The 13,706-nt window shown below is 36.0% G+C and overlaps 1 protein-coding gene across 1 annotated transcript in view; it reads right to left on the minus strand.

Annotated features, from left to right (window-relative positions):
• Positions 1-13,706, minus strand: part of LOC122805507 (transient receptor potential cation channel subfamily M member 2-like) — a 914,064-nt gene that overhangs the window by 54,490 nt on the left and 845,868 nt on the right. Inside the window, exon 25 of the mRNA XM_044075701.1 lies at positions 8,097-8,202. Coding sequence (XP_043931636.1) covers positions 8,097-8,202 — 106 coding nt within the window. The remainder of the gene's footprint in view (positions 1-8,096; positions 8,203-13,706) is intronic.

The raw sequence follows: 13,706 nt of genomic DNA on the forward strand, positions 1-13,706 counted from the left end.
ATACACAGCTAACAGTGGGTGTTGTTTGATCATGGAGCAAGCAAAACAACTACAAGCAACTAATTTTTACAAGTAAAAAATACATGCATAAACGCAGAAAAATAGAGAAAATGATTATTAAAACATGCAGCAGCTGGTATATAATATAGAGGATTATGATCACATCACCAGTCATACCCACATTGTATGAGTTCAAGACATGTATACCAAGAAATTCACCTCAAGAGCATTAAAAAATGATGACAGGCTTTTAGAGGCATTATTTTGGTAGTTAGTATTTAGAGCATCAGACTTTAAAGATAGAGAGAGAACAATATAGTAGATGTTATGGTTTTATTTGCCATGTCCAATAGAGTTTCAGTGAAAGAGAGAGAGAGAACAGAGACTTCATTTCTGACTTCATTTTTCATGACAGTCCTTCACATCAGTGGTCAAGTTCCTTCATTTCATTAGAAATCATAAATGGGATGCTAAGACATATTGTGGCCAGGCCGTTGATGAGATTATGAGTGTACAATCTTGGAAAGCATATTAGTGAGTTGGAGGGTAGCAAGTGAGTGATGTGTATTAGGATGGATAGGAACGGCAGTGCAGGCAGAAAGGAGGGTGAGGTGAAGGAGTGGATATGAAAGAGGTAGCAGTAGGGGTGAATGCAGAAAGAAAGTGAGTAGAAAGAGTGGGTGGGAACAGAGATAAGAGAGGTGGTACTATTAGGGTTGTGGCAGTGGGTGGCAGCAGTGAGCCGAGTTTAGGAAGAGCTATGCAAGAGCAAAACTGATATTGGGAGAGGTTGAGGAGTGCAGAGCATCTGACATTTAGTGTAGGTCGGATATGCTGCAGGCTATGTACATAGAGTTAGACTAGTGGTGAGATCAGTCTGTACTAAAAAATAAATGGTTATTAGTTTCCTAATTATACTGTTCTAGAACATAGCATGCATACTTGCACAGTTTATCAATGAAGTATTTAAGAGATAAGTACCACTTATATTCTAAGCCTGTAAACGTCATACTGAAATGAGGATTCTCAGTAGTAGTCATTAAACATGTTTTCATATGGAATGGCCCTGAGCACTAAACCCAAAGCATAATATCTCGTCTTCTCCGTACATGAACATGGATCCATATGCACAAACATGTAGGCTGAAACTGTGCCTTTACCTTCATTTGTTGACCTAGAAATACAGGTTACCTTTTTTTTTTTTAGTTCTATTTACTTTTTGAAAAAATACATGTTGGTGCAACAACTACCATTTAGTATCTAAACTTATTATCACAGCATGTGGCAAACAACCAATTCATTTTCAGCATTTTAAGAGAATATTGGACCAGCACACTGGAAATCAGAAATCTGACTGCACCAATATGCAATAATTTAGTTACTTCCTCCAAAAGACTTGTGATTTCATTTTTCATGATAATCCTCTTCATCAATATTCAGTTCCTGTAATCTCATTAGACATGTAAGATAAGCAAGAGTATTTGCTCCTAGGTGATAAAGCCTGCTAACTAATATTGCATGAACTATAATACTGTCAATCTGTGTCTGAGATGCAGTTAGAATGCATTGTTTAGTTAGAATGAATGAAGACTGCTTTAAATCAACTGAGATGTGCAATGCTCTATGAACTGTTAACTTACAGAGTACAATGAGCAACCACTGCAAATTATCCAAATCTTCTCAATGCACACCTTCTTTCAACTGCAGGGAATTATCTCATAAGACAGACAAAATATTTAAAAACCTGGACATAAAACATAACTCCATTCCAAACATTATATACCCAGCATTTCTAAAAAATATATTTGCTCTGACACATATCTTTAATCTGTCACTTCATTATAGGCAATACCCCCTTCTAGTTAAAGGACCCTCACATAACTCCCATTTCCAAGACTTCCTCACCTTTCACCTCTTGTGGTTTTTACCTAATTTCCATCCTCAGCTACTAAGATAATCAGAAAACTAATATATGTCCAGGTGTTTGAATGTATCAGTAAATATGGCTTGCTAATCAATTCTCAGCATGGCTTTAGAAGTGGACACAGTATCCCTACAGTTATTTGTAAAGTAACAGAAATAATCTACTGACCCATGGAAAAAGACTGGTTGACATGAACAATATTCATTGACTGTGCAAAACCATTAAAAGTGTCAACCACAAAATTTCCATGTGTATAAGTTGCAATATTTGTGTATATATATATATATATATATATATATATATATATATATATATATATATATATATATATATATATATATATATATATATATATATATATATATATATATATATATATATATATATCATCATGTTAGTAATTTGAGTGTTGTTAAAAAACACATCATATCTGTGCCTCAAGAGGTATAAAAAATGGGAAGGGATAAGGCTATATTAAATAGAGGGATTCCATGTAGGGGGGATGAGATGAATCCCATGTAGGGGAGATCAGCATTGATAGCAAAGTGTTACTATGAAAATAGAACATTTGGGGATTAACTACACCTGGCTATATTACAAAAAACATACACATGATGTTAGATAAGACTGAGATGGTACTGCTAAGTTGGATGCAAATGGCTTAATGAATTTGTTTAAAAAACAGAGTTCTAGCACTGGTGAAAGAGGAGGGAGATGCTACGATTGCCTTAACAGAATAACTTATCCCATGAATAACAATTTAAGTTGGGGTGAAGGGGTTATATTTTACAGGCTTGTTCCATCTTCAGTGGGGCTTAAAGAAGAGGAACAGCTCTCCCGATGGCAATGAACATATCCTATGGAATCACAGGGAAAAATAGAGGATGCAAGAGGAAGGGATGCAGGGATAAAAAGTTTCTTAAGTGAGCTAATGAACAACATAATTAGTATACTTTCCTCTCAAAGCTAAAGACAATGAGGTAATGGGGATATTAGCAAATATCTTCAGATTCTCTGAAGGCTTATTGTTGTTAATGGGAAACTGGAACCAAGTATACAGTCAAGAGGTGACTCAATCCCCCAAAACCCACCTAATACAGTGAAGATTAAATAGGTCTAAAAAAATAGTAGCTACCTGGTTACTCAGTGGCAAAGAAAGTAAACCTAAAAAATGTAACTTTTATTCAGATAGATAAAGTAACTGGTCTTGCATAGATAAGGGCTTTATAATCTAAGGACTGTCACCCAGATAAAAAGGTCAACATAGGACGTATTGTAATCTCAAACCATGCCTTCTTAAAAATAACACTAACTTCTGAGGGGGACGTAGGAATGCAAAGACACTGGTGACTTCCATCCTATAATGTAGAAAGGAGGAGCTATAGGGGATAGGTAATAGATGTGCTGCAAATTAACTAAGTAACCTTGAAACAGTAACTAAAGAAGCACAATACCAGTACAGACGAGAATTTTCTAGAAGGCATACAAACTAAAGAGAGGCTAGTTACAGTTGGAGAGAGGGCCCAAAGACACCAATACTATGGGGACATAAGAGAGCTGTAACTAAGGGGGGAAAGAGCTTAAGCAGCAAAGAGCAACTGAAGCTATGGGAACAAACACTACAGGAGTTGGTGAAAAATGGACTAGTTCTTTGGAAGGATGCCCTATAGGGTATGCATTTCTTGAACACTCCAAATATGTTAAGGTAACTCACCATGTACTGTTGGGAAACCAGTGGAGGTATGGAATTTAATATGGGCTAGAATGACTGAAATATCAAGGGAATTTTTTAACTTAGTCTTATCAACTAAGGAAACATCAGGTTCATAGAAAGCCAATAATATCACCAAATATTGCTGCATGGAAATATATATATATAGGCCCTCAAACCTAAGTAAAGATACATGCCTGTGAAGGTACCTACCTACCTGCCTATCAGAAGAATTGAGTATTATGAGGGTACTATATAGGGCTGTCCACTCTCCCCATATTCTCTTTGATTTTGATCTAAAGCCATTGGAGGAGTTGATAAAGACATCATCAGCTGAGGGACATTTGTTGGGATCTAAACTTAAAGCTGTCAGTGTTTGCAGAGAATATTCTGGTCACATTGTCTTTTCCCAATGACAATCTTCCCAAGTTATGGGAAATTGTAGCAAGATTTGGTCAGGTTTCTGGATACCAGATAAATATTACCAAAACACAGGCTATAGCAGTAAATGTGGACAACCAACAAGAGTTAACCAGGCAAAACCTCACATTGTGGGAGCATTCAGCAGTTAGATATTCAGGAAATGGCTGGCCAAGGAAGTGATGAAATTCATGAGGTAAATGTATGCAAGCATAATGTACAAGATACAAAGAAATAGAAATTTGGAGAAGTGGAGAGGATATATTTAGAGCAAGATTCACACATGCAATTGCGCCATTGTCATGCACCCTCCCACTTTTTATTTGTAGGCCTAATGTTTTGGTAACCAATGGGAGACAAAAAGATAAGGAAAATAGAGAGGGGATGAATTTATATGGCAAAGTAGAAGGGCAAGGATGGCCTGGGAAAGAAAGACTCTGCAACAGCTTGGAGGACTGGTAGTACCAGACCTCCAGTACTGTTCTAATGCACTGCCACTGACCTTGTATGTGAAGTGTCAGAGCAAAGACTTCAATGTGATTTGTAACAAATGCTGATGGCAGAAGAAATGGCACTAGACGAAGAGGATTTTTAGATCAGATGATGGGAAAAGTCAAGAGACAATTTAGTATACCAATACTAAGGGTGCTAAACAAAGCAATTCAGAAAGTATTTACTAGTAAAGAGCTGTGGAGATGGAAGAACGATGTTTTGACAAATAGATCCTCTGCATGGGAGAGGTAGAAGAAAATAATCTGTTGGTATTGGGCTGAAAATATTGATAAAGTTCAGTTGGTACTGGGATCAGCTAATGGACCAGAACAGGATCATAGACTGACAGAGAGCTAGGGCTATATTTTACTTACCAAGTAGAAGCAGATTAAAGTTCCAATGCTGAGGACAACTAGACAGATTAAGACAGAGATAAGAAATGGACTATTAATCAAATGGATTATCAATATTAGAACAAGCTCAGTTGCAGATAGAGGCATAATATCCAGGGTGGTAAAAAAAAACAATGACATCTAAAATGGTAATTGGTATGGAAACAGCAGAAAATATTGTCAAAATGTCTTGGGTAAGAAAGGATAACTACTGGGAGGCGGTGCTCTAGTTACCAAGGGTGGCTATAAATGCAAGGAAATACAAAAACATCTGGTGGGAAGCTCAATTTATGTTTTCTACACACCAGAAAAGATATCAAAAACATTCCCTGGAGACAGTTTATATTGCTGGAGATGTCTTGTGGAAGTACGGGTCACCTGGGAGCACATATTTTGGAGCTGTGAGAAGTTAAATCAAATTAAGACAGATTTAGAACATTTATTGCAGCATCTGTCAAGAAAGGATATTTGTTTGACACCACATCTGTACTTCTTAAGAATTAGTGGAGAAGCCTGTGAAATCAGAGATTTTGAGAATCTGGTGTGCGAATAGCAGTCTTATTAGCAAAAAAAGGGAAGTACTTTGTTAATGGAAGAGACAGAAGTACTAAGGATGAGATAAGGTAGAAAAGTGGCAAGAACTGACAAAGGTAATGGATGGAAATAATTAATCACAGCAAGTTGTTCCACTGTAAAGTCGAAGAAGTGGAAACATGGAAGGATTTGAAAATGAGTATAAAGAGGATAAAACTAAAAAGGCAAGAATATGATTGATAATATAGGGAGATATAACACTAAAATCTAAAATTGACCAAAAAAACAGTATTAAAGTAAGTGTTATATAAGTTAGGAGGCATATACAATGATAGTTAAGCATGACCATTCTGTTTTTGGATGTTTTTGCTAATTGTAATAATCAACCAGGCACTAGATGTTAATGCATGTAAAAATGGTGTAATGTGAATTAATAACATTATTTGCAAAAAAAAATAGCACAATTTAAAGCAAAGAATGTGCTATACCAAAAGATGAATACGCCCTGATCACTATCTCCCTGTACACAGCCTATAATTCCAAATATGATTGCATTACTTACAAAAAGGTCAATGGCAACCAGTAACAGCTTGATTCGCACTGCCTCTTTCCCCCTTCATATACAAAACAACTGCCCCTTCCTTGGAAGCAATTTTCAGAAAAAAACAACAGTGTACTGTCTATGAAGACAGAACAATAACACTGTCACTCCTTACAGACCTCTGTCCTTTGGCATTGCAACTAGAGAAAAAATTCAGTAAAATTATTCCAGCTAACTGAAACTACCTGCCCTCTAAACTCTGGCATGTCACAGGCTACAATGAATTCAGGCGAAAAACTTTTAGAACACCTTAAAGAAACTCACAAATGCACCTGAACAGAAGAAGGATATACATCTCTTTACCAAGTATTTAGCTGCATTTCCAGTTGTGACAAAAAATCTAGAGTAACTTCCAGTTATAAATATATATATATGTGTATTTCTTTAGCAGAAATATATACGTAATGTATATATGTTTCCTTAACAGCGATAATCAGCATTTGTACCTCTGCCTTGTAGGGCAGAACTGGCAAATTTCCCCATATGGATAATAATGGTATTACATAGAGATGCTTACAAAAAGTCTGTCACTGCAACCAAGTACTTTGAGTTTTTATATACTGTCTGAACCAGGCTACAGTTCACATAATGTAACCAGATACAGTTATTGTTTGCTGTCTAACAAGTAACTGCTGACTAATTTTAATATGCGTATCATTCTAGCTGTTGAATAATGTGCAATGTATCTTGGTAGCAATCACCATGATCACACTGTTATAACATCAGTACTGTATAACACTATAAGCTAGTTTTGTTCAGTATCTGACACCAGCTGCACATGTATATAATACTGTAAGGTATATGTGCTTTGTATTTTATACCAGCTGTGCTTTATAAATATTTATGCGCTGTGTGTCACTATACTTAGCACTGTATGTATTATATATATTTCTACTTACTTTGCATGTCTGAATCGGCCCCATTTATGGCTGAAAAGGGTCTTTTGACGAGCCCACTTACCAAAAATAAAATAAAAAATAAGCAAATTTAAAAAATAAATACATATATACATAAATAAATAAACTATCTCAAACTCCCCCCAAAGAATGTTCATGTCTCACCCTAAAAAGAGCAAAATGGCTCACAATTAAAGAAGAAAACAATCTCCTCTTCAGAATTCAACTCTTTAAATTATTTTCCCACAATCCTCCATTCTACTATCAGCTAAACCTTGTGAGAATATATCTGTTTATAATCGGTGTCATTTTTCACCAAGTGTACCAACTCTTTCAATCGCAAGGGATTCTCTCCAATTGACAAAACATATTTTCTCAATTATTGCACCCAGCCTCCTCCATACCTTATTGAACATTACAGTCCGTCCTCCTTCAAACTAAAGGCAAAATGCTATTGTTTCCAAGCTGGATGTATTACCTAGTTCTCTCTTCAGACTCCATACATTAAGACTTACTCTGAAGCACCCCCCATACTCATCATCTTTCCAGACTTGCCTCTATTTTCTAGTCTCTGCTTCCTTGCCCAACAACACTACTGCACTCTAACCTGCATCCCTCCTACAAACCTCCCAGGTATCTCTCTGCTCATTTGCATTCTAATCCCCCCTTCTCTCCCTCCACTTCAACTGCTTCTCCATTTTCCCACCTAACCATTTCCCACCATTTGCTGGGTCACCTCGTTCTGTTTACTATAGCTACAGTATCTTTATTCTCAGGACAGCTCTTACAGATTATTGTTTGCAATTTTACCTTTCATTATAAATAAGTACTAAAAACACTATGGTGTATCACTTTATTATATAAATACTTTATACTGAATATTTTTATTATTCGTTTCTACTTTTTTAGCTGTATTATTTGTATATTCAATTGTGAACTCTTTGCCCTGGGCTGTTCCTGCAATGATTACTATTGATAAGTGCACTAACCTGGAAAACAAATATAAATAAAAATGTTTAAAGAATGCTTAACATCTTCATTTAAGCTTCTTAATGTATTAATTGTCTGTAGGGTAAGTATGAGAAGTAGAATTCTGGCACAGTAAAAATGAAAAAATGAAGATTACCTGTTTTTGAAACTCTGTGAATTCTTTCTCTAGATGTGATAATCTTTTCTCCTGTGAAATATTGCCATCTCGTTCAGCCTCTAATAAATCTTTTATCTTGGAGATGCTGAAAGAAATAATGAAAGACAGCGTGACTACTCAAATTTTGTTTCAAGTTGCTAATAAGTGAACTAAGTAGAATTAAAAATAATTAAAATTATCCATAACAATAGCTAGAATGGTACTGCCTAGAAGTTAACAACTGAATGACCAATATTTGTATTACCTTTCACAAGAAATCCAGATATACATTTGATGTCCACTGTTTCCTCTCATTTAATACATTTGTTGCATTATTTAAAATAATTAAATGAATAAAGATTCTGAAGAGCTAGCAGCCATACATTTCACAATACTTTTCAATCACATTGTTTTGTTTTTATGTGTTTACATGGTCTCTTGTTTATGTTTCTAACTTTTTCTTAAAATAGAAGAAAATATACCTCACAAAAACTCTTATCTCCGTTATTACGAAGACAGTGGTCAGGTTGGAGGCCGAGTATAAAAGACCAAGAATTATACTGCATGTATAAAAGTGTAATTTATTCCTGTTCTTCTCTTAGGAGTGCTGTATTGAAAAGTACTACAACGGTTATACAAACGAACAACCTACGTATACAAATCCCCAGTGGCTTTAACTTCTTTCCCCACAGCATTGTTCCTCTAGTCAGCAAAACGTAAGAAAGAATGAAGGCCATGCTATTATTTCACAGGTGGCCGCAGTTATGAACACTGATACAGAGACATTCTGGTATGCATACTCAATCCTTAGCAAAGAACTACATCCTTATTTACTTCTTTGCACCTCCTAAATAACTACCTAGCTAGTCACTGGCTTTGCTCCTGCTATACTCTAGGCTAATTCCTCCTAGCTCCCATACTACATTCAGACCTCCTAACTCTACCCTTATCTGCCTGCTTCTAGCCTTCCCTCTTCAGCTCTCTCCTGAACTGCATATATACTACAACTTCTCTCTGCTTCACTGATGGACATGGGTTCATATGAACCATTGCTCATAACTGTATAGGCAATTGCAATGGTGCTGGTTTCTTTGTTAATCCTTCACTGTATACATAATGCATACTGTTATTTCAGTTTTTTGTTTCACTATACACATAATGCAAACTGTTATTTTCAAGTTTGTATTGTCTATGATTTTGTTTTAAGTATTATTTGTTAGTATTTTTACTGTTTCTGGAGCTTTTCTCCCTGGGCCTCCACTGAAAATGGGCTCTTGGCCCAGATGGAAATTTGCCGGTTAACAAATGTAATAAATAAATACATATATAAATATTTCATTGTTTGTTTTCTTTAATTGGTTGTTTACTATTCATTATCATTTCTGCTAGTTTCATTCATTGATTTAATTTTGAGATCTTTTAGCTTAATTTCATTTTTTAGCTTCTTATAGTCACTGTTTGTGTCTCAGGCATGGCTTGCAAACAGTTTCTCTTGTAGAAGAGTGTGAGTAGCAACAAAAATAAGGAGTAACATTTCTAAAGTAAACATGACATTTTAATAATGAGTGCAATTTCTTGAGAAGTTTTAAAATGTCATTTAAAAATGCAAACATGAGAACTGTTCAGGGTCTATCCAAGTGACAGCTATACCCAATACTAAGTTTTAAGGAGCTCTGAATACAAGAAACAACTCTACAGTTGGTCTGCGTAATACAAGCAGATACTTCAATTCTGGTTATCAAGGACTGGTTTTGTAAAATTACTTTAATGCGGATGGCTTCATATCTGCACCTGCCATAAAGCAATGTTATTACAGAAATACAAAGTAACAGCAGTCATTGCAATACCATGTGTGACAAAGGGAAATATTGTCAGCCCAGCTAGCTGTAATTTTGTATATAATTATATGTCATTTGTGAATATTAATAGGATTTATATAGAAATGTAACAAAAGGAGATACTGCCAGCCCAGCTAAATGGAATTTTGTAAATAATTCTATGTCATTTGTGAATATTAATATGATTTATACAGAAGTGTTTGTAAAGTACTGAGCTAAAATGCAACCACAGCATGCCCTACTGGAATAGAACAGGAATGCACCTGCACTATTGTGACTGTTTAGATGTATATTTTTAATAGAAACTGGAACACAGGAGGTTAACTTGAAAAAAAAAATCACAGAAAATAGTTGAAATTAAATTGTTTTATAAACACATAATAAAAGAGAAGTTATCTCTCAGTTTCAGTGTAACAGGAAACATAATGTGTAGAACTAGTATTTTTTTTGTATTGTCTAAGTGAGGAGAAATGTAAATTATTTTACAACTTCTGCCATTTGCTAAGTGATCTGAGGGCAGTGTATTTTTCACAGGGAGATGATAAATGCTCATAGTTTCTGACAAATGGGGGTTTAGCTTGGGAACTAAAGTCGGGTGACAAAAAGTGATGTCATCCAAGCTAACCCAGCAGTAATATTTGATATTAATTTAAGAACTCTCTCAGAGAGAGACAGTTCATTTTGCATCGTATCTTTGACCTAGAAACATCCACTCTCTACTTCTGCCTGCGTGTTGTTCTGTAAGTTTTAAAGGAATAGTAACTCTTTTAGATTCAGATAGGAATAAAGTAAAGTATAGCTTAGATGTTTTCTTTATTTATTTGAGACTGTCCTGCAATGTTGTTTTAAATATTTCCGGTGATTTTTAACTCTGAAGTTACTGTGATGATTTATTGAATATTTTCTTGCTTTTGTATTATTTATTATTAAATATATGTAAGCCTTTCAATTGTGGCTGATTTATTTAGAGATATTTAAGCTCTTAGCATACCTGCATATGTATTTGGTGACACTGCACAGGCCGCTCCTAATAGCCTGGCTTGGTCAAACTATCATTTGGATTAATAGTAACATCACACAGTAGGATTGGCCACCCTTTGCTAAGGACCTAAAAGTAGCTGATAGAGAGTGGCTGGTGGCAGTCAGAACTACCTTATAGTCTGGGCAGAAGGGAGCATAGCTAGTAAATCTGTGCCAGCCTTCCCCAGGTGTGTGTATGTGTGTGTTTGTATATAAATCAAACCTCTAAGTGTGTGTATCAGCTACTTGGGCAGGGACACGAAGCACTGGTTGGACAGAGAGGGTGCTGGAGGTCTTAGCTTGGCCACTCATCTGAGATCTCAACTCTATAGCTGTGCCAGTGGGGAGTCTTATTGAGGATCTGGAGAAGGAAGGAGAAACCAGCCCCAGACTGACTGTTGTCTCTGTGTGCTCTTAAGGGATAACTGCACTTCACTGTGTGTGTACTTATCATCCTCCCAATGTGTACATTCCCCACTGTTGCCATTGGTGAGGATTGAGGATCCTAGATTAGTGGGCCAGTGCAGGGGCATCACCCCATGTTACAGTAGAATATAGATACAAAAAATGAAGAGAAAACAAAACTTGCAGTGCAATAAAATATAATACCTAAATTTCAAAATCTGAGATGCATCCCATTTTAAGACTATATTTCATTTTACTGCTCCAATTGATAGAAACATTTCTCAAAACACATTTGCAAAAACAAACAAAGAATAGGGGAAATCACATGACCAAAGACAGTAATGGCTATTTAATCATTTAGCTCTGCCATTGGGTTGATAATTTAATGGGGGTTTAGTATATAGAACTCCTCACTTCAATGGGGAAAAGAAAATGTAGAGTTTGGAAGTATGCTGGAGCATAACTGGGTGATCATGTGAAGTGCAAACAATGAAGAAGGCATGGAGGGAAAAGCTGGACTGGATCCTGAGACAAGGAAAGTTTGAAAGCTGAAATGTTTGGTCTGTGACTGAAGGAAGAGGAAGCCAGTACTAGTAACATGAGAGCTAATAGAACAATTGACCTTTTACAAAAAACTGTGGGAGAAATGCAAGAAATAGTACAGAAGCAAGAAGCAGGGAAGATAAGGGTCATCATAGTATATTTATACAGCTTGGCAATATAACATCTGTTAAATATGCTCATTGGCATTATCACTTCCTAGAGACACAAACAAATCTAAAACATGAGCCAGCCATGAAAAGTGTTAAAACAAATACACCTTTGTTGCATTTGAGGAACCACGAATAAATAATTTCATCCCATGCATGACACCTAACCACTTATGCCCACTTTAAGGAAATAAAACATTACTTACTTCCATACTTTTGAAGACTGGTTCATCTTTTGCATTTTCAGCATTGTTTTGAACTTAAAGGTATGATCTGAGCAGGTTACAGTAGCTAAGTTTTTTTTTTATTTCCTTTATGCATTTTTTTAATAGCTGCACTTTAATAGCATTAGTCAAATATGATACAGTTTTCTGTCATTATCAATTTCTGCACAGTTTATGCATTTTCCTTATTTTATTTATTTACTGCACTTTATTGACTGGCTTAGTCAAAACATATGTTGCCCCTCTTCAGCTTCAGCATTGCACGGAAAACTTTATAAGCTGAGAAACACAAGATTTCTCACCGAGTATAATATGAAAGTTATATTAGTGTGACGAGTGAGGAAATGCTTCAGTTACACTTTCAAGTTCCATCATCATCACATATAGGAATGTGAAGTACTGTGAACTTAGCATTGTTAATCTTACATACAGAGTCATACAGCACCATATTACAATCAGCATATAGAAAGCAGTTATAGCAATACAGTAAACATTATTCATGGATTACAATTATTTATTAACCATAACAGAGGAAACAATTTCAGTTTCAAATACATTACTTTACTGTAAATTATACACCGAGTACTCATGCTGTAGAGATTATACATTTTCATGGTAAGGATACAAGTATTGTTAACGGTATGGAATATTTCTGGCACTGGCATCAAAGTATAGTGTGATTTGTGCTTTATCTGTTAGTGAATTGTGTATTGTATAGATGGCACACTTGTGTTATAGTACAGTGTGGTGTACTGTGCTCCAGTGCACATATAACACTGCTGGTTTCTATAGTGCTCTGGTTTTAGACATGGGGAGAAGAGCAGACTGTGGGATAACAAACACATGGATACCAGTCATAGGATCATAGGAGGTTACTAGGCTAATGGCCCTGACGCCCTTACAAGCCTAGTCAAAAGTTTATCCCCAAAAAAGAAACCTCAGTCAACACCTGTCACCCCTGTCAGGGAGGGACAAAGGTGGAACCCCTAGGACAAATTTGCCATTTCTCAAAAGTCCAAAAACCAAAGAATGGCAAACAAAACAAAATTTGGAATAGCAAGTGTGTTTAACCCACCATTACATCCAGTACTCACTTTATTTGAGGGTGTTTGTGAGTTAGACATTTGTTCACTTGTACAGGACAGGGGGCACAGTAAACCACAGTATAACATGAGTAAGGAAGAGAAGGAGGCCTTGGCTATGATACGTTCTTGTAAGGTCAGGTGTATGAAACCTGACAAGGGTGGGGGTTTGGTCATTATGGACAGCTGGGACTATGAGAAAAGGATGCATATTGTGTTAGATAGCACAACATACCAACATGCATCCTTGAATGAAGTAAAAGTTGCCTCTAACAGCATCAGAGGATATATTGAGGAATTGTTTATTGACAGTAGAATTGACATACAGGTC

Source organism: Protopterus annectens, chromosome 6.part1 (genome assembly GCF_019279795.1).
Source record: "Protopterus annectens isolate FY-2018-M chromosome 6.part1, PAN1.0, whole genome shotgun sequence".
Classification (NCBI taxonomy): domain Eukaryota; kingdom Metazoa; phylum Chordata; order Ceratodontiformes; family Protopteridae; genus Protopterus; species Protopterus annectens.